General features: G+C 45.3%; 1 protein-coding gene across 2 annotated transcripts in view; it reads right to left on the bottom strand.

The window, feature by feature from the left end:
- Positions 1-13981, bottom strand: part of LOC121586148 (basal cell adhesion molecule-like) — a 73009-nt gene extending 59028 nt beyond the window's left edge. The window contains exon 1 of one of the 2 annotated variants that reach the window (XM_041902647.2): positions 13685-13981. In XM_041902647.2, the coding sequence (XP_041758581.2) occupies positions 13685-13754 (70 nt within the window). In that variant the 5' untranslated portion in view covers positions 13755-13981. The remainder of the gene's footprint in view (positions 1-13684) is intronic. The other variant, XM_045214423.1, reaches the window with a different exon arrangement.
- Positions 13982-14278: the final 297 nt, after the last annotated feature.

Below are 14278 nucleotides of genomic sequence, written 5' to 3'. Positions count from 1 at the left end.
AGAGAGAGAGAGAGAGAGAGGGATGAATGGAGGGATAGTTGTAGTTGTAGCCATGGAGGCACCATCTAGCGTCATCGGTTGGTTTACACTGATTCCCCCCTCAGGCCCCATCTCCAGCTGGTACTGCTATCGCTGTGGGACCCACCCGACCCCCCAGCACACACACAGACTCACACACACACACACCGCCTCCTATTTATAACCCCCATTAAATCCGGATTTCAGGCCAGTTTGAACTGAAGTCATGTTCACATGCTCCCCAGGCCACCGGCTGATAGTGACGAATGCCCACACACACACTGAGGGCCCACAGTACCTCCACCTCCCACACACACACACACACACACACACACACTCATTTTAATGTTAGCTCAGTTAATGAAGAATACATTCCAAGCACCTACTGTCAACACACTCAGAGCCATAAACCAGGGAAATCTACAAGGACCCTCCCCTTCACACACACACACACACACACACACACACACACACACACACACAAAGATCCATCACATCCTGGTTAGAAATCAACAACTCCTTCTGTTCTTGAGTCTCTCCCTTTTCTGTGCCTCAGTCTACCTCCCTACACCACTCCCCTCAATCTACACTCACCCTCCATTCCATACCTTCCTTCCCTCTCTCTCTTCCATTCCCTATTCTCTCCTCTCCTCTCCTGGCTGTATGTTTAATCAGCCTGCATTAATACATGCATTCCAACAGCCTGAGGAATGTCTTAACAATGTAGTCCTGTTCCCCCTTCCTGAGAGATGGGAAGGGGGAATGAGGGGAGAAGGGGGAGAAGGGTAGTGAAAGAGTTGGAGAGGGAGGCAGGCAGGGAGAGAGGTTGAGAAAGAGGTGGGGAAAAGATGTGGGGAGAGGGCGAGGGGAAGGAAGGGGGAAAAGATGTGGGGAGAGGGCGAGGGGAAGGAAGGGGGAAAAGATGTGGGGAGAGGGCGAGGGGAAGGAAGGGGAAAAGATGTGGGGAGAGGGCGAGGGGAAGGAAGGGGGGAAAGATGTGGGGAGAGGGCGAGGGGAAGGAAGGAGGAAAAGATGTGGGGAGAGGGCGAGGGGAAGGAAGGGGGAAAAGATGTGGGGAGAGGGCGAGGGGAAGGAAGGGGGAAAAGATGTGGGGAGAGGGCGAGGGGAAGGAAGGGGGAAAAGATGTGGGGTAGTGCTGCAGTATAGTGCCCTTCGGCAGAAGACACACAGTATTGAATAGAATACTCCTACCTCTCTCAGATAGACATTAGATACACACTAAAACAACCAGGAGTATCCCTCACATAGTATCACTCACTGCAGTAACACAGACAGTCACACACATGAGCTATGCCAGCTGTATCAGTCAGAGCAGAGGTAGTGAAAACCAGCGGCACCAACAATGGCCTAATCTGCCTCCGACCCTCCCTCTGTCCCGCCATCCCTCCTCTTGTCCTCCTTTGTGAGAGGCATTATTAATGAACATGTGTCCTCTCTGGCCCTCTGATTAACCAGCCCCAACCTGACACTCTGTTCAGTATATGCAGGCAAGGACGCAACCACACACACCGGCCATTAACACACACACACCCCAACTCCCCCTGCACACGCTCACTGACGCCTAATTGACGAGGAGGGTCTGCATCGTTCATTACCATCGCTACGGAGACACCCAGTGGGGTGGGGCTTTAGGGTGGGGTATGGGGATAATAGGATGCTGTTTTAGTGGTACCTGGTGTTCTCTCTCTCTCTATCAATCTGGGCCCTAAACCTTCCAGAAGCCTGACATACGCTCTTTAGATCACAGCTTAATATCCATGTCCTTTTCCTATACCATTCCCCCTTAATTAACTTTAAGATGATCATCGTGATCCATCCGCCCAGGGAAAAAGCAAGATGGACGCCCATAAGGGGCATTTCAATTACTTTAGTTACCTTCATAACAACAGGCATGAATCAATTAGGAGTCCAACATCAATCACATAGATCAGATGGACAAGTAATTGTGAATCATTTAGCATTACGGAGTCATAAACGAAATTGGATCCTATCGATTCAATATTAAATATGAATTTGGACAACGCAAGATAGTACTTCTAGTGCTGGGTTGGATCAAATTAAATCAACTATGAAATGATATGATACTCTGCTTATGTAGCATCACGGTAATATAAACTAATTAAAGAGAAAGGTAGGTATTAAATTCAGAGAGCGAGAGAGATAGATAGATAGAGAGAGAGAGAGACAGAGACAGAGATAATGCCATAGAGTGATAGCTCAGTCTGTCTGCCAACTCTTATTGAGAAATGACATGTCAGTTAACTGTGTTATCTGTGGGAATCCCCGGCGCTTCAAACCCTTCCGGCCTGATTACCGTTATTAGTGGGAATGTCAATCAAACTAGGAATTAAATCACGATCTGAGACCTCCCGCTGTCACCCTGCTGCTGAGCCTATTGTGATGGTGATTAGCAACAGACGCTCCGGACACTCATCTCTGATCTGTCTGTGGCATAGAGAAGAGATGGAGAGGGACAGAGGAGGACAGGAAAGATGGAGGGATAGAGGGGGGAGAATTAAAAAAGGTAAGAGAGACAGCGAGGTAGAAGAGTGTGATAGACAGGGGTAACAGAGTGTAAGAGGGACAGAGGGGTAGAGTGGTGAAAGAGAGAGAAAGAGAGGGAGAGGAGTGTGAAAGAGGTAAATGGCTAGAGATAATGTAAGAAAGACAGATAACTGTGAACTGTAAATGAATGTAAAAGAAAGACAGGTAGAAGAGAGAGACAGGCAAAGGTAAATGAGCATAAGAGAGAGATGGGAAGAGGATTGTGAAAGAGAAGTAGATGAAAGTATTCATAGCCCTTGACTTATTCCACATTTTGTTGTGTTACAGCCTGAATTCAAAATGGATTCAAGTGATTTTTTTCTCACCCATCTACACCATAATGACGAAGTTAAAACATGATTTTAGACATTTTTGCACATTTATTGAAAATGAAATACAGAAATATCTCAATTACATAAGTATTCACACCCCTTTGATATGACGCTCCAAATTTAGCTTAGGTGCATCCAATTTCCTTTGATCATCCTTGAGATGTCGTTACAACTTGATTGGAGTCCACCTGTAGCCAATGCAATTGTTTGGACATGATTTAGAAAGAAACAGACCTGTCTACATAAGGTCCCACAGTTGACAGTGCATGTCAGAGCAGAAACTATACCATGAAGTCCAAGGAACTGTCCGTAGATCTCCGAGATAGAATTGTAATGAGGCAGGGCGGCAGGTAGTTTAGTGGGTAAGAGCGTTGTGCCAATAACCGAAAGGTCGCTGGTTCTAATCCCCGAGCCGACTAGGTGAAAAGTCTGTCGATGTGCCCTTAAGCAAGGCACTTAACCCTAAATGCTCCTGTAAGTCGCTCTGGATAAGAGCGTCTGCTAAATGACTAAAAATGTAAAAAAAATGTAAAAATGCTTATACAGTTCATTCGGAATGTATTCAGACCCCTTCCCTTTTTCCACATTTTGTTACGTTACAGCCTTATTCTAAAATTGATTAAATAATTGTTTTTCCTCATCAAGCTACACACAATACTCCATAATGACAAAGCGAAAAACCGTTAAAAAAAAAAACATATTAGCAAATGTATTAAAAATAAAAAACAGAAACACCTTATTTACATAAGTATTCAGACCCTTTGCTATGAGACTCGAAATGGAGCTCAGGTGCATCCTGTTTCCATTGATCATCCTTGAGATGTTTCTACAACTTGATTGGAGTCCACCTGTGGTAAATTCAATTGATTGGACATGATTTGGAAAGGCACAGACCAGTTTATATAAGGTCCCACAGTTGACAGTGCATGTCAGAGCAAAAACCAAGCCATGAGGTCGAAGGAATTGTCTGTAGAGCTCCGAGACAGGATTGTGACAGATCTGGGGAAGGGTACCAAAAAATGTCTGCAGCATTGAAGGTCCCCAAGAACACAGTGGCCTCCATCATTCTTAAATGGAAGAAGTTTGGAACCATCAAGACTCATCCTAGAGCTGGCCGCTCGGCCAAACTGAGCAATCGGGGGAGAAGGGCCTTGGTCAGGGAGGTCACCAAGAACCCAATGGTCACACTGACAGAGCTCCAGTTCCTCTGTGGAGATGGGAGAACCTTTCAGAAGGACAACAATGTCTGCAGCACTCCACCAATCAGGCCTTTATGGTAGATTGGCCAGACGGAAGCCACTCCTCAGTAAATGGCACGCTTGGAGTTTGCCAAAAGGCATTACACAACAACCATTTGTTGACCACTCCTTAACACAACTGCCACTGGCTGACTGACTGACGAGGGGACAAACAACTCACTTAGCAAGGGGTGCGTTCAAACACACAACATCCACTCACACTCTCTCCAAAACCTTAGTCTACCATTTCAAGTCCACTCCCAAACACAACTCTAATGCGAGTCCTGAAACACACAAGTTGGTCAGGGGTATGTTCAAAACACACAACGTCCACTAACACTGTCTATGCAGCCTTTCTCTAGTTCCGTCCTCAGCCTGTACCACACATGGTGTGAAAGGACACAGAGTGTGAGAGGAGAGGGGGTCATGTTTGAGAAGGGTTCTATAACTGCTGTTGAGGCAACTGTTGACGTCTGAGAAGCAACAGCTTGAGAAGCTCCCACAGGACCCAAGACCCAGCTCAGAACAGGCAGACAGACGGGGGAGACGGGGGACATCCAGAGGGGTTAGGGTTAGGGTTTCTTGGCTGCCAGTAAACTGATCCGGCCTGCAGATCACTGGGTTTTCCACGGACTTCCTAATTGGTATTCCTGAATTCTGACTTTTCGCACGTGTGTGTGTGTGTGTATATACTGTATGTGTGTGTGAGCATGTGTGTGTGTGAGCAAGTGTGCATCTCCCTCTTTCAGTCTGGACAAACCAGGAACAACTGCTGACCAAGAAACATGAGTGGGGGTTGCCATGTTGGAGCGTGCAATAAATGGAATATGTAGGCCATGATCTTTCCTGTCTCTCTCCCTCTACCTGACACAGATTTATATGTAGCTCTAATAGCCAAACCCTAATCTCTGTGTGTGCTGAATGCCTAAAAAGCCCCATGGATCCTGAATGAACACTCTTTGGCGCAGCATGTTTCTACTGCACTCCCACTAAATGCATTGGCAGCACTTAACATTGTCTTCCCGAATAGCTTTTGAATTTTAAATGTTCCTTGCAATACAGCCCCCCAACCCCCATTCCTTCTCCTTTCAAGGCTGCACTTGAAATGGTCTACGACCCCCCTGCCACCTCTCTTCACTATCATCATCATCTTTGTCATCTTCCTCCCTTGTCACAACAAAACAATCGGGAACTGCAGTAAAACAATAGTCAGCTGTAATCCCCCCTCGTCCCATCCCTTGATCTCTCTCTCTCATCCTCCCTCTCCATCACTCCCTCTCTGTTTCCTTCCTTCCCTCAAAACCCCATAAAGCCACTAATGACAGGACAGCCTTGAAGCAGTAACCATGGAGAAATCAAAGGCACTAGTAGCCAGCTTCCTCTCTCCATATCTCTCACTATCTCCCTCTCTCCCCAATCTCTCTCTCTCTCCTCTCCTTCTCTTTGAACCCTGTAGTGTGTTTACTGTATAAGACTGTTGTGTTGGATGGAATAGAACAGCGAGAGGGAGGAGAGAGAGAGAGAGAGAGAGAGAGAGAGAGAGAGAGAGAGAGAGAGAGAGAGAGAGAGAGAGAGAGAGAGAGAGAGAGAGAGAGAGAGAGAGAGAGAGAGGTGAAGATACACTGGGATGTTTGCTGAGGAAACAGAGAGGGAAGGGGTGTGTGTCCAAGCAGGCCAATCTTATTTTTAAGTAATGAAAAAATTATCAACAGAAGTCATTGCGCCACTCGGGTATCCCGAGTGGCGCAGTGGTCTAAGGCACTGCATCGCAGTGCTAGCTGTGCCACTAGAGATCCTGGTTCGAATCCAGGCTCTGTCGTAGCCGGCCGTGACCGGGAGACCCATGGGGCGGCGCACAATTGGCCCAGTGTCATCCAGGGTAGGGGAGGGAATGGCCGGCAGGGATGAAGCTCAGTTGGTAGAGCATGGCGTTTGCAACGCCAGGGTTGTGGGTTCGATTCCCAGTATGGATTTTATTTTATTTTAAATATTTAAAAAATGTATGCACTCACTAACTGTAAGTCGCTCTGGATAAGAGCGTCTGCTAAATGACTAAAATGTAAATGTATGTAATAAATCTGGGGTCAAACGTGGACGGATGGACTTAAAAACATCCCAGTCCAGCACCCTATCCAACGCACACAGCACAGCAGGACCCTCCTCCCAGTACCCTCTCTGTGCCGTGCACAAAAGCAGTAACTCCAAACAGAGTAAAGACAACACAGTAAATCCCCACAAACATCAATACATAGCAACGACACCCTCCATGAGCCACCATTACCTAAAACAAAAGGGTGAGATAGAGTGAGGAGGGGAGGGAGGAGAGGAAGACAGAGACACAGGAGATAGGGTAAGAGAGAAATGACAACAGAGACAGACAGGAGATAGGGTAAGAGAGAAATGACAACAGAGACAGACAGGAGACAGGGTAAGAGAGAAATTACAAGAGACAGAGTTAATTCAAAGTATTACAGTTTTTCTCAGTCGCTTTGGTGCATTTTTCACATCATCCCTAACATGTGCAAAATAATAAGTGCATTTCTCAGAACAATTTGTACAAACTGCAATATACAATAGATATGTTTCTAAAGCTAGTCAGTCACTAAAAATTCTTAGTACATCTCTCAAAAGTAAATATTCATGCCAATGATCATGTCAGTGTCATCAGAATGATAAGTCATTGAGTCATTGTTCACGAACAAGGTTGTCAAAATGTTTAGGCATGTTGTCAATGGAACTGTGTACTTTGACAGTATTACCTGATGTAAACTTAGGCTACAGTTTAGATGACAGTTACTGTATTGAAAATGCACAAGGCTGCACTTCTATGGCATATATCAATTTCAACAGTACTATTTACATATTACTGTATGTGGGTTATTGATTGAAAGAGACTGGACAACCCAAGGGGCACAAAGGAAAAAAACTAAATTAGAAAGAAACACAGGAAACCACCCCTAAGGCACAACTTTGCCCACAGCACTGTTCTAGTGCTGTCTCTACACATCCAGACGTTCCTGTCTGTCAGCCCACATATTCTCATCCACATCACACCGGATATTTTCCCTTCCAATGCAACGTGGAAAGAATCTTTTGGAATGCCTTATCCATCCTCTGCAGGCGTCTACTGTGGTGTCCTCACATGCTGCATCCATTGCAGCCAGCAGGGTCATCTGTGTGTGTGGCTGACGATCGTACACCTTCCACCTCCATGCTGAAAAGAACTCCTCAATTGGGTTAAGGAATGGTGAATAAGGTGGGAGGAATTCTATGAGCATCCTCGGGTGGGTCACAAACCATTGCCTTATGATGTTTGATCGATGGAAACTCACATTATCACAAATGACCACATACTTTGGCAAATCCTCTCTAAACAGACCCCTCTCATCATCAGGGATGAGAGCCCTGTAGAGAGTCTCTAAAAAGTTGAGTAGATGCTGGGTGTTGTATGGCCCTAAAAGGGGGGATATGGGTTAGGACACCATGCTCCGAAATAGCAGCACACATGGTGATATTTCCTCCCGTTGGCCTGGCAAATCCACAGTAGCTCTGTGACCGATGATATTCCGACCCCCGCCTTCTGCATTTGGTCAGGTTGAAGCCAGCCTCATCCACGTTTACAAAGTTGTGAGAGGGTTCACTTGATTCCAACTCCATTATACGCTATATCCCAGAACACACAGTTGAATTTGTTTTGGTAAGGAAGAGTGACATAAAATGTACATATATTGCATGTTCCTTCCACAGCAATGGAAATGTGTGCAGTTTATGCTTACTGTACTATGTAACACTATAAAATGTTGCTGTAAAGTAGTTACATAGATATATGTTTTACCTGTACATACTGGTACCGTAGCTCCTTAACTCTGTCCTCATTCCTTTGGAATGGTACACGGTACAGCTGTTTCATACTCATCTGGTTTCTATGCAGCACCCTGTCGATGGTTGAGATGCTAACCGTATGGATGTTTTCAAAGACATCGTTGTCTTCTATAATGGTCCTTTGTATTTCCCTGAGTCTCATGGCATTGTTTGCTCGGACCATGGTGCAAATAGCCTCCTCCTGTTGAGGTGTGAAAAGGCGTCCTCTGCCACCGGTTTGAGGTAATCTTGCAGTCCTATGTGTGGAAAAATGCAGTGATGCATCGCACACTTTCACATAGACAAAAACTATGCGAACACACATTTTACTGTAAAACATACAGGTGGGTGCATGTAAGGTGCAGTATGTATCTGTATAGAGTATATTTCTGTATGCTGTGAAATACAAGTAGACTACTGTAATATGAAGCATTGTAGGAAGTATACAGTATACTGCTTATATACAGTAACAGTGCACTGTACATTGGTGGACATACCTGTTCTCTCTTCGAAACGTTTGTACTATTGAGGACACGGTTGATCTCCCAATATTCGGCTGCACCCTTCGACCCGCCTCAGTCATTGTAAGGCCATGATTGACAACATGGTCTACAATAGTGGCCCTTATGTCATCAGATATGCGCCTATGTCCTCTTCTGCCTCTTCCTCTGTTTTGCCTTCCACCACGCATCCTTGCTCCTCTTCTTCCTCCTCTTGGCTGTTGACCCTGTTCGTTTCCCTGGTCCATCCATTATTGGAAAATTGCAACTCTGTGTTGTGGTCTGTCTATATATGCTTGCCAATTGATTCTTCATGAGATGCACCTTTGAGCAATTTAGACAACTGGTTGATTGTTGGTTGAACTAACACTTTACATTCCTTCATGAGTGAGGGTTAATTTCACCTGCACGATTCAGCAATTTACGTTTTTGTACAAAAGGTCTAATAGAAATGTGTAAAACTATGCTTGACAGTTTATGACAAATAGTTCAACAATTTTGCATGTAATGGCTTATGCAAGGAACTAATGCCTAGATGTTTTGAGGGGTAAGACTATTCAACAGAGAACCATCTACTATATTTTGATCAACATGACATGAGCAATTGAAAATGTGGAAAAAAGCTGACACTTGTACATTATCAATTGCAATATGTACAAAAGCAATTGCAATTTGTTCAAAGGAATAAGAAATTGCTTTAATGATGTGCACAAGTAACTAGATGATTTGGAATTTGTACAAGTAGTATCAAGAATTGCACTTTTGATCTAAGAAATGCACCAAAGCAACTGAGAAAAACTGTAAAGCCTGTGTTTATGTATGAGTACTTGTGTGCGTGTGTGTGTGGGTGTTTGTGTGTGTTGTGCTCGTGTGTGAGTCTGCATCTCAGCATTCTAGTCATGGCTTTAGCTGCTCTTTTTGAAGACCTTTGATGATATTAGAATGAAAAGCTCTGAGGAGTGTTTCTGTGAACCACATCATCCGGTAGCTGACTTCAAACTAGGATTAACCACGTGAAACCTGTCATTTCATACCCAGATGCCCACTGTTGCCTGCCTGCTGCCAATTCACCAACTGGACTGTTTGCATTTCTCCCACCATGGGGTTCCACAGAGAACAAACCACAATGAGATAAGAAAGAGCACTAGTTTGGATTTGAAAAGGTTAGGATGACTTAAACCCCGTCCACAGTAACGCTCATCCACTATCATGAGGATTTATGCAGGAAGCTTAATTGCTCCACTGCAATGTGGTCTACATGAACCAAGCAGGGTGTAACCACTACAATGTCATATATCACATGAATGGAAAGCTGTCAAACCACTGAAATGCGGTGGTGCTATGAATGGACCACAGCTCAACCAGTGTAATGTGGTGTCTTGGTGGTGAATAGGGCGCAGCGTTGTAAAGTCTTGTGTGTTTTTGGATTAGCACCAGTGTGTCGTGATGAGGGGTGTCGGCAAGAGGCAGCCCCTCTCTGCTAGAGAAACAATGTTTGAATGAACAGACACTCAGGGCATGGCGAGCTACAACCTGTCTATTGGAATACCACTCATTACTATAGGACCTCAGTGTTCAGCTCCATCTCCATCTATCTCCCCCCTAACCTAAACCCAGTGGAGCAGCATGAATCACCCAAACTAATAGCAGTCCCAGTGCTCCTACACCTACAAATGTAGGATCTTAATTTGAGCCAGTTTGCTACAGCAGGAAAACAATTCTGCAGCAACAGGACATTTGAATTCTTAAATGGATTATAATTAATGGACATTTTTGTAGGGATTGATACATTTTTTGGGGGCAAATTAAGTGTGAAATTTCAAAGTGGAAATTACAAACTTTAGAAGCCTTTTTAAAACTCAAATACACTACAAGTTTGCATTTCCTGAAAATTCTCAGCAACGAAAGAGTGATCCAATTAAGATCCTACATCTGTACACCCCCAGGTTAAATGATAGAGGGGGCAAACACCAACTCGCTCTCTCAAAAAAGCCCTTATCGACCTGTCACTCAGAGTGGTGTTAGCTATCACTGTTGAGAGCTGTTGCACAATGAGAGGAATTAATAGGGATCTGGTGTGTGTTTGTGTGTGTGTGTGCTAACTTAGAATCCCACCAGCACCCCTAACCCCCGGTAAAAAAATCTTTAAAGAAGCCCAAGAAGCCCCCTGACTTTTATCTCCACTGGCTAAATGGCAGGCTTTTAATTTATCTGCTCTAATACCATAATAATTACACATGGCCGCGGGGGTTGACGCCGACGGGGGACGCAGAAATTAAAGCAAGGAAATTACTGGGGGAATTAAGGAGTTGATAGACAAAGGCTGGAAGCTCAGAGTTTCCTACAGCACCTTGAACTCAGCTGACAGGCTGTCTCAGCGATTCTCTCTGCCACCCTTCTCAATGACCCCCCCCCTTCCTCACCTGACCCCACCCTTCTCAGTGACCCCCTCATCCTTCTTCAACCGACCCCCACCCTCCTTAGTGACCCCCCTCACCCTTCCTCACCCCCTCTCACCACAAGAGAGCAAGGCTGAGACAGTACAGCTAGCGAACACTTTTAGGACGTGAAAGAAGCAAAAGCACCTCTCGACCAACAAAACCGACTAACGTTTATCTAAACCCACACAACAAATTACAGTAGACAACTGCTGCATACACTACACATGTTTTCCCCCTACGGCAAGCTTATGGAACTTCCAACACATCAAACGCCTCATAGCAAAGAACAGGTGTAATACAGTAATTTACTAGCTAAAAAGTAACTTTCCTAATCAGAAATAATCCTCAATCTGACAAATCTTTCCGATCCCTGGCTGTCATGAAGTCGTTGTAGAAGTTTGGCTGTTGATGATTCTAATTCCGGGGTGACATGGTATGTCAAGGGAGCCGTTTCCAACCTGCACAGTTCAACCGGTCACAGGTCAATTGCACCGTCATCAGTACAGGCATGCAAAGCACCCTGGGACGGTCTGGATGTCACACACCGCATATCTGTATCACACACAGTCCCACAGGGGTGTGTTATGTGTGTGGTGTTATGTGTCCTGTGGTCCTTTTTGGTGCACCGTGGAATAGTTTTGTGGTGAGTGTGTGTAGCGCGTTATAGTTGTGTGGTGAGTCAGGATCTGTGTGTGTGTGTGTGTGTGTGTGTGTGTGTGTGTGTGTGTGTGTGTGTGTGTGTGTGTGTGTTGCGTGTGTGCGTGTGTGAGTGAGTGAAAGTATCCCACAGAGACTCACAGAAACCTGCTATTATTAGACAAACGAGCAAGTGGGAGTGAGGGAGAGAGGGAGGGGTTGGGGGTGAGAAGAGGGCAAGATAGAAGAGGTAGGAGAGGGAGTGGTCTTGTCCCCTTTTAGAGTGAGAGAGAGGCGTACTGCACTAAAGTTTAGGGGAGTGCTGTTCTATTCAGCCACTGCAGGGGTGTCCTGGACCTGGACGGGTTGCCGGGGAGGCGGGGACTAGTGTTTCATACTGTCCTATGTACAGACTAAAGGGCCAGGGGTGGGGACTGGAAGAGCTAAGAACAGGAGCTCACTTAGCTACAATCATGGCACCACCCACTGCTGTATCCAGCCTACTATGTGAGATACCAGGCCTTCAATTAGCTGGCTTTGGCTTTTAGTGTAGGCACCTGTTTAGTCTCAGACACATAGACTACACAGTGGCATCATGAAAGACTGGACTCATATAGCAGACAGCCACATAGCCCGGAGAACAACTGTCTCAAAGACAAGGTGAAGAGTGGATGGAGGGAGGAAGAGGGGGGGTGGAGAGGACAGCGTAGTGGAATTGGAGATCTGAGAACGGTGTGGAAGAGGTTTAAGGGAAAGAGGGAGGGTTGCTGGAGAGAGGAAGGGATGGAGCTGGAGAGAGGAAGGGGTGGAGCTGGAGAGAGTGAGGGATGGTGCAGAGCAAGGGATGAATGGAGCAGGAGAGAGGGAGGGATGCAGAGAAAAGGAGGGATTTAGAGAGAGGGAGGGGTGTTGCTGAACACCAGCCAGGTAAACTCAGAGAGGTGGAGATTCAGATTGGGGAGATGAAGAGGGGGATCTTTGATGGAGAAAAAAAATGAGAGACAGAAAGTTGCAGATAGAGAGACAGATAAAAAATATATATAAAGATGACAAGCGAGAGGCAGTGGAGAGGGGGAGCAATAGATAAGTAGTGGGAGGGGAGAGAGAGAGAGAGAGAGAGAGAGAGAGAGAGAGAGAGAGAGAGAGAGAGAGAGAGAGAGATGCAGTGGCTTGGCCAGAGAGAGATGCAGTGGCTTGACCGAATGGGCACACCCCACCCTACAAGACCAAATAGCCTACAGAACCACACTCATTATTTATATAACTCAACATTTTTATCCATAAGAGGCAAGAGAACAGTGGAGTGGAAAAACTAAACTATTGCGTTTGAAAGCATGAGACTTTGCTCAAATCTGGGGCAGATAATGCAAACTATAAATAAATCATAGAGTTTGTGTCATCTACAGGTAAGGTTGTGAGTATGCCTACCCTAAATCCATTTAATTCACAAAGGCCCATATATCAATCAATTTAAAAACACTCTGTATAGTCCGAGGCGCACCACACCCCATCCGCCGCATTCTGAACAGCTAGCTCATTGATCATAGATCAAAGACATAGTGGCCATCCCGGCCGCGACAGGCTGTGGCTCAGCTACAGGCTACCGCAGTCCGCTGTGCGCTCAGAAGTGCACTCTACTGCGGAGCAGGGGGTTCCCACACGACTACAAAGGGAAGTGCAGTCTGGGTTAACCCCTAAAACAGAGCTAAAACATCTCACGAATATAACATGATCCCTCTTGTCACTTCGTTCAAAATGTGCCGCGCAGCAAAGAGTTGGCCTACATGTAAGTATTTTCTCTCGAATAATTAAAAAATAACTAACTGACAAGTCCAGCATTTCTCCTGACAAAACTGCTGAGATTTTCAAAGTCTCGATTTACACCTGTTATTTTGGCACTCACGAACAGGTTGCGGGTGACAAGAACAAATTAAGGAAACAAAACATGCACAAGGTACATTAAAGTTGTATAACCCATTTGTATAACCCAGATTCATAGCCTCCAGCCAAGAGGAACGAGCAGCAGTGGGCTAAAACAAGATTTACTTTCTAATATAAACTAGACGGGGACGCGTGAAATCGAATTGTCTTACCTTGCAATGAAAAGCAAAGCAGGAAGGTGCACAAGAGCAAAGTGCGTCCAAATGTTACCATCCCGTCCATGGCTCGATCTGTAACTTTTACAGATGTATTTAGATTTTTTCTTTAGGTGTTTCTGTAGGTGTTTCTGTCGTTATGTATTTGTGGCAGCAGCAAGTCTTCAGTCGTCCAGAGTTGTTTCTCCCTCGCCCTCTCTCGCTCTCTCTCTTTCTCTCTCTGCCTCTCTCAATAAAGCGAGCGCTATCCCCCCTCTCTCTCACAGCGAGAAATCTGATGCTGGTGGCAGTCTTGGTTGATATATTTGCACAAAAGGTGACCCACTCCCCCTCCCATCTCTCTCTCCCGCTACACCTCAGTTGCCCTGAAAATACTTGCTTGACTATTCACGTATGCCTACATCGATGGCGGCGGTTTTTGGAAAGTAAAAATTGATTTTCAAAAACAACATTAACACCGAAGTAGATAGTATAAACTCTTGCCCACTCCAACCATTATTTCTTGTTCCACTAGCCTACAACATCTATTGTTAGGTTATTACAGTTAATACATTAACAGTATAGCCTATTGATATATTTTCTATTTTCATG

This window comes from Coregonus clupeaformis, unplaced genomic scaffold, assembly GCF_020615455.1.
Source record: "Coregonus clupeaformis isolate EN_2021a unplaced genomic scaffold, ASM2061545v1 scaf0255, whole genome shotgun sequence".
In the NCBI taxonomy this organism is placed as follows: domain Eukaryota; kingdom Metazoa; phylum Chordata; class Actinopteri; order Salmoniformes; family Salmonidae; genus Coregonus; species Coregonus clupeaformis.
The sequence above is the reverse complement of the archived record's forward strand: the minus strand, read 5'-3'. Positions and strand labels throughout refer to the sequence as shown.